Source organism: Pipra filicauda, unplaced genomic scaffold (assembly GCF_003945595.2).
Source record: "Pipra filicauda isolate LSUMZ 115617 unplaced genomic scaffold, ASM394559v2 scaffold2_size9829703_pilon, whole genome shotgun sequence".
NCBI classification, from domain to species: domain Eukaryota; kingdom Metazoa; phylum Chordata; class Aves; order Passeriformes; family Pipridae; genus Pipra; species Pipra filicauda.
In genome coordinates, this window is record NW_024104421.1 from 6,511,441 (window position 1) to 6,525,438 (window position 13,998).

General features: G+C 39.1%; 1 protein-coding gene across 5 annotated transcripts in view; it reads left to right on the forward strand.

Moving 5' to 3' along the window:
• CHRM2 (cholinergic receptor muscarinic 2) overlaps positions 1 to 6,572 on the forward strand; it is a 95,077-nt gene extending 88,505 nt beyond the window's left edge. For 4 of the 5 annotated variants that reach the window (XM_039383239.1, XM_039383240.1, XM_027743843.2 and 1 more), the window contains 2 exons: positions 1,745 to 3,177; positions 6,011 to 6,572. In XM_039383239.1, the coding sequence (XP_039239173.1) occupies positions 1,784 to 3,177; positions 6,011 to 6,035 (1,419 nt within the window). In that variant the 5' untranslated portion in view covers positions 1,745 to 1,783 and the 3' untranslated portion in view covers positions 6,036 to 6,572. Of the gene's footprint in view, positions 1 to 1,744; positions 4,246 to 6,010 lie in introns of all 5 variants that reach the window. The other variant, XR_005564271.1, reaches the window with a different exon arrangement.
• The last annotated feature ends 7,426 nt before the right edge of the window (positions 6,573 to 13,998 follow it).

The window sequence follows — 13,998 nt, forward strand, 5'->3', positions numbered from 1 at the left end:
AAGGCAAATGCATGAGTCCCACATTCTGCCAGTTGTATTTCTTTATGTATAAATTACAAGATTACAGACAGAAAAGAAAACCTTTACCCTGGTATAGCGTTTTGACTTTTCCATGGAGACAGACTTGCTTATTTTCCTGGGAGGTCAGAAGGGTTTTTGCCGCTATGCTGACATTTTGCATCATCTTCTTTCTTTTTCATCTCGAAAAAAAACCAGTAAAACAACCAAACCACAGTTCTGAAATGGCAGTAAAAATGCATTGCTCCTTTGGAGTGACATGGACTGTGTATGTCTGTGCATCAGCAGGTTAGTCAGAGGGACCAGAAGAGAGTTCTTTAACCCTGGGTGTATAAAGGAGCCAACCTAAATGATTTTTTTGTCTTCCTTCAATTGTACCATCATATCTAGAAGCCCTTTTTTAAAAAAGTGATGCCTTATGGTTGAGGAAAGAAAGGAGAATACTTTAATTAGAAAAAAATCTAACTTCTCTGTCACATCTGGCCTTTATGCCTCAATAATCCCTTGAGCACAGCTCATAAGCAATGAGCACTCAGAGACGGGCTGTACAATTCCAGTGCATTTTATTGAATTCCAGGAGATGCACAAAAAGAATAGTATATATCCTGAAGGCAAAAGCATGTGCCATTTTCTTAGTCTTCTATCAGTCGTATATTGCTAGTAGTTTAATTATAATTTATTGAGTACTGCTGGTAGGCTATGCAGGACACAAAAAGAATTCTGTGTATAAACAGAACTGATTTTTGTCTTTTTCTTTATTTATCATTACCCTGTTACCCATTTCCATGGACCTTTTGTTGTAGCTTCATGTGATACAGATTAAAAATACTGTGATTTGAAAAATAATGAGAATTGTACAAGAAAGCAAGCACCAAACAAGCATCTAGCAAGCATAATCTCATCACGTTTAAAAAATTCAAAAAAACAACAATGCCTTTTTCAGGTACAAATATTCAAAAGTATGTAAAAAATAACTTTAATCTCACTGAAATTGAAAAAAAATAAAATAAAAAATGTATGCATCTAACTAGATAGCCAGATGCTCAACTGAGGTGAGTTTACTTATTCTGTTGACTTCAACAGGCCTTCCTTTTTTTGTTTATTACCAGACTAATTAGTTTCATACAGGGCCAAAGTCTTTGCATGTATTGACCAAAAAAAGGGACTGTAGGGTCAGAAAATTAGGGGGAGACATGACACAAGCTTGCTTGTTCCATAAATCTCACAGAAGAATGCCCAAGTGGAACATGAAGGAAAGATGGAAACAGAAGTTGCCTTCGTGTGATCTGGCTCCCAGTAAATCACAGCATTACTCTGCCTTATAAGAATGTCATACCCTCAGGTCTGGACTTTTTTATTTGGATTAGAGTTTGAAACGAACAGTCAGTAAGAAAGAAAACAATACGCAGATTGAATTCAAAAATATTCAAGTCAATATTAGCTTTAAAAAAGAATAAAGAGGAAAAAAAATCATCTGAGAACTTAAAAATATAGATTTAGCTTCAACTGTGTGTCTTTCTTACCTATTTAGAGGTAGCCTATTGTTATGTGATTCATAAATGGATATTATATGTTGTAAGGTGTTTTCATTAGCCAAAGCTGACTGGCTTTTCTGAATACATCTTCTATCTTTAAACTCTTTCCAAGTAGTTCTTCTGGGATCCATTTCTTAAAGTCAAAGAGACTAATTTCCTGATGGTAACTATTTTCTTTTCTTTCTCTGCAGGTTTAAGTGGTAACTGGGTATCTTGTTAGCAGAACAGCAATGAATAACTCAACGTACATAAACTCTTCCACTGAAAATGTGATGGCTTTGGAAAGCCCCTATAAAACTGTTGAGGTGGTCTTCATCGTCCTGGTAGCAGGGTCTCTCAGTCTAGTCACCATAATTGGGAACATCCTGGTCATGGTGTCGATCAAAGTCAACAGGCACCTCCAGACTGTGAACAACTATTTCCTGTTCAGCTTGGCCTGCGCTGACTTGATCATCGGCATCTTTTCAATGAACCTGTACACCCTCTACACTGTGATAGGCTACTGGCCCTTGGGGCCTGTGGTGTGTGACCTCTGGCTGGCTCTCGACTACGTGGCCAGCAATGCCTCTGTAATGAACCTCCTCATTATCAGCTTTGACAGATACTTTTGTGTCACCAAGCCTCTGACATACCCCGTGAAGCGGACCACTAAGATGGCAGGCATGATGATTGCAGCTGCCTGGGTTCTCTCCTTCATCCTCTGGGCCCCTGCAATTCTCTTCTGGCAATTCATTGTGGGAGGAAGGACTGTCCCAGATGGGGACTGTTACATCCAGTTTTTTTCCAACCCTGCTGTCACTTTTGGCACTGCCATTGCAGCCTTCTATTTGCCTGTTATCATCATGACTGTCCTTTACTGGCAAATCTCTCGAGCCAGTAAGAGCAGGATAAAGAAGGCGAAAAAGGAAGCTGCACAAAACCAAGATACAGTTTCCCCCAGCCTTGTCCAAGGTAAAATAGTGAAACCAAACAATAACAACATCCCGACCAGTGGAGATGGTTTGGAGCACAGCAAAATTCAAAATGGAAAACCCAGTGAGGAGACTGTGACTGATAACTGTGTTCAAGCAGAGAAGGAGAGCTCCAACGACTCCACCTCTGTCAGTGTGGTAGCCTCCAACTTGAAAGAGGATGAAGCTACCAAAGATGCCAAACAGGCTTCTGCCTCCCAAGACCATCTCAAAGTGGAGAACTCCAAGCTGACATGCATCAAGATAGTCACAAAGTCCCCAAAGGGAGACTGCTGCGCCCCTACCAACACCACCGTGGAGATCGTAGGCACGAACGGGGAGGAGAAGCAGAATAGCGTAGCCCGGAAAATAGTCAAGATGACAAAGCAGCCAGCCAAAAAGAAACCACCCCCCTCTAGAGAGAAAAAAGTGACAAGGACTATTTTAGCCATCCTCCTGGCCTTCATCATCACCTGGACCCCATACAATGTGATGGTGCTCATCAACAGCTTCTGCACATCCTGCATCCCTAACACTGTGTGGACCATAGGCTACTGGCTCTGTTATATCAACAGCACCATCAACCCTGCTTGTTATGCGCTCTGCAATGCTACCTTCAAGAAGACCTTTAAGCACCTTCTTATGTGCCATTACAAGAATATAGGAGCTACAAGGTAAAAATAAGAATAAAAATAATTATGGGAAGGGTGAAGAAGTTCCAAATTAAATTAAAAACCCACGATGCTACAGCACTTTATGCTCTTCTATGGAATGTGCAATCCAGGATGCTAGTGGAAATCCTGACATGGGGCATCAGCTCTACCCCTGAGAACTACACTTAAAAACATTTTTTTAATAATTGAAAACAAATCTTTAGGACATGGGTATGTTTGAAAAATTGTTCAAGGATATGGACTGGAGGCACAGTTCCTTACTTTCTGAGAGTATTCTGCAGAGAAGGGCTTTAGAGTCTACAATTTTTGGTCATTCTGTGTAAAATACTTGTTCTTCTTTTTTCTTTCTTTTTTTTTTTCTTATCCCCTGTATCCGTTTAACACATTTTCATCTAGGGAAAAAAAAAAAGAGGAATTTTAATAATAACTGTGTGGAAGAGGCATAGGAGTATAGAAGATCATTGCATAATCCAAATGCATCATGGCAGAAATTTTCTAAAGTTCGAAGTTGTCTAACAGTTTTTTGCCACTGTCATGTAAGAAGCTTGATGTTGGGTACATCGCGATGAAAGTTATGTTGTTTATGACACCACGTTTCCAAAACTGCATCAATTCTGCAAGTGTACTTATGCTCAACATGTAATCATTGCCTAACTTGTATATCATTCGAAGTCTGCAGCTTGTCCCATTCTACAGGCTTTTGTTCTGTGACTACTTCATCATGTCAGGATGAAAGTGAAAAGATGTGGTCTCGTCCAGATTGCTACATCCCAAGACTACTTCAGCATCCATGTAAACCAAAGCTTTTGAGACGATTTTGTTCACTTTGTTTGTCACATAATATCAACGTGTGGATTTGTCTTTTACCTCCATCAGCCTTTTCTTCCTGTTTGTACCTTAACTTGTCCAGGGCACAAAGACTGAATATCAAAATTGTAAATTCAGAGGTCTCATACAATCAGCCACCATGGCGGTCAGACAAAGGGTCTCAGCTGAAGAATAGAAATGAGGTTGTTACTAGGAAAATGGAGCTTACATCCTTTTAAAGTTGGATGTACCGATTGAGAGGTATGTTGAGGCTTCGCAGAATGAATAGATAATATTAGATCACCATGCTCTTGACCCATCAAAAGACGATTATGATGAATGTATTGAGGAAAAGAAAAAATAGAGTGATATACCCGCAGTGTCCAAGTTCTGCCTAAGCACTTAGTGTGGGGTCCTTCCTGGATGTATCCTGGAGAAGATGTTACTTTCTGGAAAAGGTGTTATCGAAATTGCCTTTTACCTCCTTCTTAGTAACTAACTTCCAGGCACTAGCAAAGGTATATTTACAGATTTTGTTACTCAAGAAAGCATAGACAGTGTCCTGAGAGTCTGTCTTCTGGAGTGAAAGCCACCCACCAAATAAGACATCAAATCATTCTGTTATTTCATGCTACTACACTAAAGTCTTCCAAAATGCATTTCAAAACAGCAGCCTCCGAGAATACAGAGCAATTAATCTTGCAGATTTAAGTTTTACATTTGACAAGCTTATTGGAACACAGTGTCAAAGCACTTTGGCAATATGACAATTTTCATGTTTTGTAGTACAAGTTCCCAGTAGAAAGTGAAAATGAGGAGGATTAAATCACAGTAAATTAAGGCCACGCTAAACTCAGGATTAATATGTCTTAGTATGCAGTCATTGATTTTATACCTCTAGTGATTTCATCCTAGTATAACTGTCTCCATACAGCCAAGCATCTAATTTTGCAACCCTCACTTGCCTTCAGTCATATTTACTATCACTATTTTCATCTTCCTGCTTGTAAGGAAGAATAACTCAATGAAAAACTTGCTGCTTGCCTTTCAAAACTACATTCACTAGGTTTATCTTGGCAGGTCAAAGGAAAGACTTAAACTATTAATTCTCTTACAATGTTAAAAAATCCAAATAAAAAACAAAGATAAAAAGAAAACTGTTTGATTTCTAAATCTGACTTCTTTGGAAAAGTTTCCTAAAAGAAACACACCTGCCTCTTTCTTTAAGCAAGTGCTCTGGGTATCAATAGTGCAGGTACTCAAATTGGGAAATATTGGTTTGTATTGTCTTATTTAATCTTTTAACTCCATTTTTCTGCCAGGTGTGCAAATCCTTTATTCTCACATTTGAAGCTGTCACTTGCTCATAATGAATTAATCTAGTAGCTAAGGACACCTCTACAGGTTAAGAAGTGCAAGATATACATTACAATTATACCTCTTCATCATGCGATGGCACTCAATACCACAGGAAAAAACTATTTTGGGGCCAACATTCATGAAACAAACAAGCAAACGAAACCCATCAGTTTGAAGCTTTCTGGCACTTTTTCTTAGCATGATCCCCTCTTTTGATCCTAAAAGACAAAATGCTTTGATTTGTATTATAGTATATTTAAAAACTTGCAGGTCGCACAGTCCTTCCTCTGTGTTTCCACCTTGTAACAGTTTCATGGCACATCCACATTTGCAGACAATAAAACAATGTAAAAATAGATGACAGAATACATCTATGTGTGTATCCACAGGCATGCAAACACACACCCCAACATAATTTATATACATGGAAAATATCATCTAATATTCAAAATATTGCACGAGATCTTATTTGTGTGTTCATACTGTTTACCCCCTCCTGAAGGCAGAGAAGAGGCAGAGTCTGCCCTGGGAACCTCTGGAATCTTCAGCTGGTTGTGGCTCAGTAAGATAAGAATGTGATAATTGTTCAGAGCCACAAAATAATTTGTTCTTTTCAATATCCTTTGAGCTCTCATGTCTTTCTTTGTGTCCAAACCACGTTCACCAGGTTTCGCTTCCCTTCTGAGCGATAGTTCTGCGAGATCTAGATGTCAGTCTTGAAGAGCAGCTCTCCCTGGGTAACTTCTCCAGCTCGCCTGGCTGTCACCTGCACACCACTGGCCCCAAGGCCCCAGGTGCCCTTCTACAGGAACTGCTGCATCTTCACCTTGGGTTTGACCAGAACATTCCACTGGCACATCCACATCATGTGTTGCACTGGTGACTTTTGTTTCACATAGAAATGGAGCAAACTGTGCACTTGATTCAAGAGAAAAAAAACAACCAACCAACCAAACAAAAACCTCACCACAAAATGACAACCAACAACAAAAAACCTGCAGCTAGAGCTTCTTGCCCCCTCTTTTTTTCCTATTTACTATTTCCAGAAAGAGACCAAAACTTAAAAGTTCCAATCAACCCTTGATATTAACCTTGCTGCAGCAGGATCTGTCCCATTGGCAACCCATGGGGAGTGGCTTGTACTGTCACAGGCCAGCCCTACTTTCACTCTCCAGAAGGAGAACAGCAGTCTGAAGATATGTCAGTTCAGTGGAAAAGAAGGAAAGAAAGGAAAGAAAAGAAGGGAAAGAAAGAAAGAAAGAAAGAAAGAAAGAGAGAGAGAGAGGGAGAGAGAGAGAGAGGAGAGAGAGAGAGAGAAAGAAAGAAAGAAAGAAAGAAAGAAAGAAAGAAAGAAAGAAAGAAAGAAAGAAAGAAAGAAAGAAAGAAAGAAAGAAAGAAAGAAAGAAAGAAAAAGAAAACTGAAGTAATATCAAAAATCTGTTTTCCAGTGAGAACAAAATCTAAAAAAAAATTCTGTCACTGTTCTTTCTATTTGGGATTTTTCATTTGATTTACTAGGAATTAGAGGATCCATTCAAAGATAGCAAAGTATTTCAATGTTGCCTGATGAAAAATAGTCCAGATGCAACAAACATATCTATACAGGTCAGATTGCTTTTTCTTTCTTTCTTTCTTTCTTTCTATCTTTTCTGTCTTACAAATGCTCATGGGGATGGGAGTGCTCAAAGGGACCCCAGGGATCTGTTGTTTGGCATTCACAAAGCATGAAAGGGACAAAAGCAAGTGCTAAATCTATCAGTCCTTTGTTTTACACTCTTATGGTGGAAGAAAGCATATTGTCAAGAAGAGGTGCCTTTATTAAGTGTGTCTGTGGTGAGAACAGCCCACACACCAGTGAAGAAACCCTTGGGGTGGCCCAGCTACTCCTGACCATCCCAGATGGGACAGGATAAGGAGTGGAGGGACATTTTTTTGTTTTTGTCCCCTCATGGATTTGAATATGTCCATCTGTCTGCCTTGCAGTGGGCCTTGTTAGTAAACTCATTGCCCCCTTCCCCAGTTTTGACTGATTTTAATCCCTGTTCTTCATTCCTATGGATGAGACATTCCTATGGATGAATATTGCCTTGCTATACAGCTCCCATTTTCTCCTGTGGTGCTGAGGGGGCACACTTTGAATTTTTTACTTCAACTGACAGCACCTCCCCTTGCTACTTCTGTTCCCCAAAACTACTCACGGTACCAGTCTAGCAGGGCCAAATAGGTAAAGCATCCTGACAGGCATCCTGCTGCAAATCTGGCATGAATGCAGCTGGAGGAAGGGGGGATGGGGGTTGGGGGGAAAGAGTGACGATGATGTTTTTCCTCCCTCCCCTTAAAATAATTCCTAAAAATCTTTATTTTTTGACAAATTCGGGTGTTTCTTGTGAGAAGATAAAGTCTTAAGAAAGAAAATGTAGAAAAATAAATACTGTTGCTGTTGCTGGGGGGCATTTGCTGACAGATAATGAGTTTGGAGTCTAATAGCCTTTGATATTTTTAAGGCTCTCTTAGATGGTTCTGTACTCTCAGCTGACAGCACTGCAAGTGGTAGAAATTGAGAAGCTAAAAAGAAGTTAACTTTTCTTTCACCCTGGGTCTATTTACTGTGCCTAGAGACACATTATGGGAATGATTTCTATCCAATATCGCTTTTACTGTTTTACTGGTTTTGTATATCATGAGAAGCTCTAGACTTTTAAATCCCTTTTTTTCTAAAAATTTATAGAAAATCTTTCCTTGAAGGAAGCTGAGAGATGCTCTTTAATTTGCTGTGGCTTCTTTTCTCTGCCTGTCTTTCCTCTTTTGTCACAGTCTTGACAAAAAGCTTTTCTCCTTCTTCACTTTAACAAGTATGTCACCTGTGTTTCAGCTACAGGCATGCAGTTTCCCTTATCTTTTAAGCACTGTGAATGCTGGTGTTCAACCTCTTTAACCCCACCAAAATACTGCTTTCTCTAGCATGCAAATCCCCTTCCGCTGAAGCCCAGCCTACTGTGTGGAGTGGGAAGTTCCATAAATCCTTTCTGCACGGGTTTTAAATCAGAAGTAAAACAAACCCTCGTATGAAACAAAGCCAAAACAATTCTTTTGTTCTTCACTTTCATCATCCCTGTATTAGAAACAACAGTGGAATTCAAAGAGTGAATATTCTTGTAGTGGAATATCATGCAGCAACATGCACGGATTAATTTTATGCTCTGTGCCATGGTAAGGCAGCCCTCCCTTCCCTTGAATTCCCTTTCATTCCTGAGCTTACTAGCGTTTACTGACAATCCAAGCCTAAGAGTGTAATTATAGCAAGGCTGAGTTGAACATGAATCGTTTATCACAACCAATGCAATTATTTCTGCTATATTTTTACTTTCCACTTTACCAGCGGGTTACATGAGTGTATCAGTCCTCCCAGGCCTCATATTTCAGGATACTGGGTAGATTTGTTACACACATTTCATTCTAGTAAATATTATTCAAATAAAGGGAAACAAATTCTGGTGCCTTCCAAGCTCTGCATTACCTGAAAAAGTGCTATTTGGTAACTACTCTTTTCATCTTCCTACGGTGAGTTCTTTTTCTTTCTTTTTCTTTTTCTTTTTCTTTTTCTTTTTCTTTTTCTTTTTCTTTTTCTTTTTCTTTTTCTTTTTCTTTTTCTTTTTCTTTTTCTTTTCTTTTTCTTTTTCTTTTCTTTTCTTTTTCTTTTCTTTTCTTTTTCTTTTCTTTTCTTTTCTTTTTCTTTTCTTTTTTTTCTTTTTCTTTCTTTTTTTTTTTTAATCATACTTGCCAAGAAGTACACAGAAACTATTTTCTAACAGATGCCCCAAAGTGCTCTGACTCTCTGGAAGAAGCATCTCTGTGTGGTACATCAGGCAATGTGATTGCAGCCCGTGTTATAGTGGCCATTGGAAGGAAAGATTTCACTGAGTGTTTAATGTCTGGACTGGCTCACCTGACAGCACTGAGGAAAGCACAAGGGGACAAGCTTGGTGTGCCCTTACTTGCAAAGGGAGAAGGAAATCACAGGTGGATTGTTTTTCTGCACCCACCAGCTCATGTCAGCTTCAGGGAGGCTCTGTCTCTGTGCCTCTAGCCCAAAGATAGCCCTCTCCTGAAGCACCTCATGGTAGTAGTGGTATTATTAATAATAAAAACACTGATGAGAGTGCCATGGTAGCCAATCAACAGATGTTCCTATATCTTATCCCTTAATTCTGCTGCCACTTTCCAGAGGTGGTTGGTAAGTTAAATACTTACTAAAGCGACTTGTAAATACCTTTAGATAGTGTGTTTTAACATGACCAACACTATATCTTGACTGTGTACAAAATAATACATTATATGTAATACTATCCAGATAAGGTTATAATGTAAATATATCTACAATGAATGTCAAATTACTCTTCAAGCTCTATGTATGAGGAAGAACCTCATCTCTTCTTGAGACCTTTTTTAACTTAAGGGTATGAAAAAGCTGTTAATTGTTTATATAAAAAACCCCTGCATTCTTTTCTTCAAACAAAAATACTGCTGCAAGAAAGAAGGGAATGCATTCCTTGTATGTGATAGCCAAAATCATGTGGTAGAACCGGGAATTGAGGATCTTACAAGTTGGAATCTGGTCAAATTCTTGATGCTGTCCATTTGATCTCATATAAATAAGATAAGCACAAGTTTATGGTTAGCTGTGTAAGGCTGACCCACTTGATTATATATACATTATAGATATATATTTATATATGCTGTATAGATATACACATATTATACACAACATTCATACAGTAAAAGCAAAGTTTGATAAAGTCCTTTTAACTGGGAATTTGGAGGTAATGTTGTGCTCCATTTGGAAGAAAATGTCTATGTTATTCAGCAGCATACAAATTTGTCATGCAGGATGAAGAAAGAAAGTGTTTCACCAAAACAAGCCATGAAAGAATGAGATGATGAGCATTTGAAACATTTTGAAGAGACAACTAAAATTACATGCAATATATGTGTATGTACTTCTGCTGAGTTGTATTCCTAGTTAAAGCATTGCATTAAACAGAGAATTATAACAACAATAAAAATGGTTTTGTATGTGGTACCTCTGTGTATTTTATCTTTCTACTAAGTGAGATACTCTGTGAAATGTGGAATGAGGATAAATGGAGAAAAATAATTGCCCTAAAATAGCCACTGGCTATGAGACTGTCTGTAGTAATTAGAAAAAAATTCTAACCTTCTTTTCCCTTAATTTCTTGGCCAGTGCAAAGTTCAAGAGAAGCCTAGACTACTACTTTACTTGTCCTTGTCTTGTCCACATCTCTGTTCCTCCTTCAGAAGATCTCACCATTAATGGCAATGTCCCTTGAGCAGCCTGACAAGGTCTCCAATAAGACATTCCTCCATATATTTCTGTCATTCAAGTACTGAAAGGGAATAGAATAAGATTCTTTTGTAGCCATCCTGTTATATCAAAGCAAAAGAAACTTTTAATTATGGGGAGAGATGGCACCACTAACAGCCAAAGGTATTTTGAGCTCCCTTTGCCTCATGAATGCAGACCTAGCTGCATGGCATACCCAGAAAGCTTCTGGGAGTAGAGAAAAAGAACAGTTTGCATACTTTCAGCTTCTCAGGGTCTCAGGACAGTGTTTCAACCCCACTTTAGAAGCAGACAGGGCTCAGATGCATCAGAGGAAGCCAGTGGTACTGGGGACCATCCCTGCCCAGGTAAATATCAGTTTTGGAGCACAGTCAGTCTGGTAATTTGACAAGTGATTGAAGAGTGGGTCTCTTGGGGCACAGTGGGTGCATCAGCTCTGTCAGGATCAAGGTACTTTAACCCAGATGCTCCAGAATGAAAGAAGCAATTTTAATAAGGTGGTCTATATTGGTTTCTTTCTGAATTTTTCCTTTGTTAATATTTGAGGATTTTCACTTTTTCCACCTTTTCAGGACTTTACACCAGTCTTTATTCTCTCTGCCTAAGACTTTCCATCTCTGCCATTTGCTCTGTTGTTTCTGCAGTCCAAACTCACCTTCAGCCACCCTCCTGCTCACCACCTTTCTTTGTCATCTGCCTTTTCCTCAAAGCAACCAGATAAATTGATGTGTTTGAATAGATTTCTTTGCTTACCCTGTATTTGGGACCCTTGCATTCTACTGAGCTTAGAATCTACTGACAGCCTGTCATGTGAGAAAGTACTCTTTTGCGGGTGGATCCTGATGGTCAGAAGACACTCGTCAAGATCACAATAAAGACACAAATAGATACCTGAACTCCATTTTCTCAAGGCACAGGCTACTTGTTCTGATTTGTCTCTTCCCTTCAAAGAACAGGTTACCTCTCTCAGCCTGTGCTCTGCCAACCATCCCATCACAGACCATACGCATAACTCAGATTGTCAGTATGACACTACAGTCCCAATCATTCTCTCTCTCACACACACTATACCACCTATAATCACCAACATATGGCTTCAAGGGAGCCTTTGAGATGCCAATAAGGAGTCTTAACAGATGTAAGATGTTTCTGCAAATACAGGGGCTAACTTCCAAATGGGTGGAGCTGCCAATCACTATTTGAAACACAGCATGGCAGGCCACGACTCAATTCCCTGCCCTGTGTGTTTTGGAAAGCAGGGTCCAAAAAAACCCCTCTTTTTAGCATGTACATTTCTTATTTGTACATGCATTTAAGTTCATTTAACACTATGGAAACATACAACTAAAGCTACCTATAAATTCAGAGCACTGAAGCCAAACTTTGGTTGTCTTCCCAGACGAGGTTTAGACACATTTCAGTGACCACTCATATTTTGAAGATTTTGTTTCAAGAGTTGATTGTACACAGTGGAAAAGGGGCATGGACATGTGAAATTACCTGCTTAAGCTACTCGCTCAAACTCCCAGTTTCACCACTGGGCTGTGAGCAAAGCTACATTTTTCTTTAAAAAAGAAGTCACACATAAGCATAATAAAAATTGCCACCTCAATCTCCAATTACAACCAATACTATTTGCAGTTAATATAGTATCTAATAATGTACATCATCTCCCATCTGGAGAGACATTTTTAGACAATGTTCACCAGGCCAGAAGTGTCTTTATTAAGTGCTTCTCTCTGAGGTCTTTTATTGGCAGAAAAAATTATGTCAAGTGTAACTACCTACTTCACCTCGAGTTCTGGAAACACCTAAGAAAATCAATACAGAGAAATGTTGCTATTTAGTAAATCCATTAACACTGTTTCTGGACTTTTGCCAACCATTGTATGCGCTGTCTAGACATGGGAACCTACTTGGCAGCGCTAGGAAATTGACTCTGATGCCTTCTTTTCAACAAAGCTTGCCAACTTCATGTCTACCAACACACAGAACCAGGGGAAATGATAAAACCAGCAAGAATTATATTGAAGAAATGGAGAGACAAAAATACCCCTTTCTTTCTGCCCTCAGTCGTTGCCTCCCTATCCTTCTTCATTTTACTCCTTCTTCCCTCTCCCTGTCCTTTTCCTCCTCGCCTGTCTGTCAACACTCAGCTAGCTCTCCAGGTTTCACTCTCTCATTAACAGCTTGCTAAAGGTGCTAAATAAATCACTATGAAATCAAAACCTTTGGCTTAAAAATGTGAAGCAATGTAGCAGGGAAGGAGGGAAGGAGGAATGCCGCAAAAAACCTCTGAATTAATTCATTTAGTTTATGGACCAAAGGCTTCCCCTGACTCCCATCATAATCGCTACTACGATTTTGCCTGCAGTTGAAAAACACTTAAAAACAGGGTTGAGCAGAGGTGATTGGATCCATATGGCCCAGAAGCAATATTCCTAAATGGAAGTATTACTGATGGCAGCTGCATCAAATCATTTTCTGGAAGTATAGACACGATGGATCTGTGGCTTTGAAAAATTCATCCTGCTAAAATGCAACCTAAAAAAGAATAGGGAGCAAGGTCAAAGCAGTTAAATCCCTCCAGCATAGAAGATATACCTCAGTTCCCCTTACAGATGGGAAGACCAAGAAATGCCAGTAGCTCAAAGGATCAAGAACTTTCCCTGTAAAAATCGCATTCTTTGGGACAAATTAAGACACTCCTAGTTTGTCTGACCAGGCTGTCATTTTCAGTAACAAGGCTAAGCTACTGAACATGTTGTCTTTCAACAGGAAGATTAGGTTTCAACATTCATTCAACATTAGCCACACAATAAAGATGAGAGTAGAATTCAGCATATACAGGCTTAGTTGTAAAATGGTGGGTGTTCTGTAGAAAATATAAATTATGTATTTCAGATACGGACATAAAATCCCAGATTCGTTTATGCTGTCTTCCTAAAATGAAAAGTGAAGAAACCAAAAGTTTCCAAGTGTTTTAATTGGTATTTTTTCCATTACATGGAAGGTGATTTCCATGTGTATTAAAAAAACACTATAATTTTATACAAGGGAGGCTGGATGTTTTCTGTTTGATGGCTTTTACATCACACTGAGAAGACATGAGTTAGATGACTACAAAATAATGGATTTGGTTGGGAAGTTTCTAGTGAAACTTTTTTTCCGCTGTGAAATGCTGATTTGTTTTTTTGGTTTGGTTTGGGGTTTTTTGCAGGGTAGGGGGAAGGGATCCATTTCAATGGATTGCCTGGTCTTGAAATGTTCTAGGTGAAACAGGAGGCCAGGCC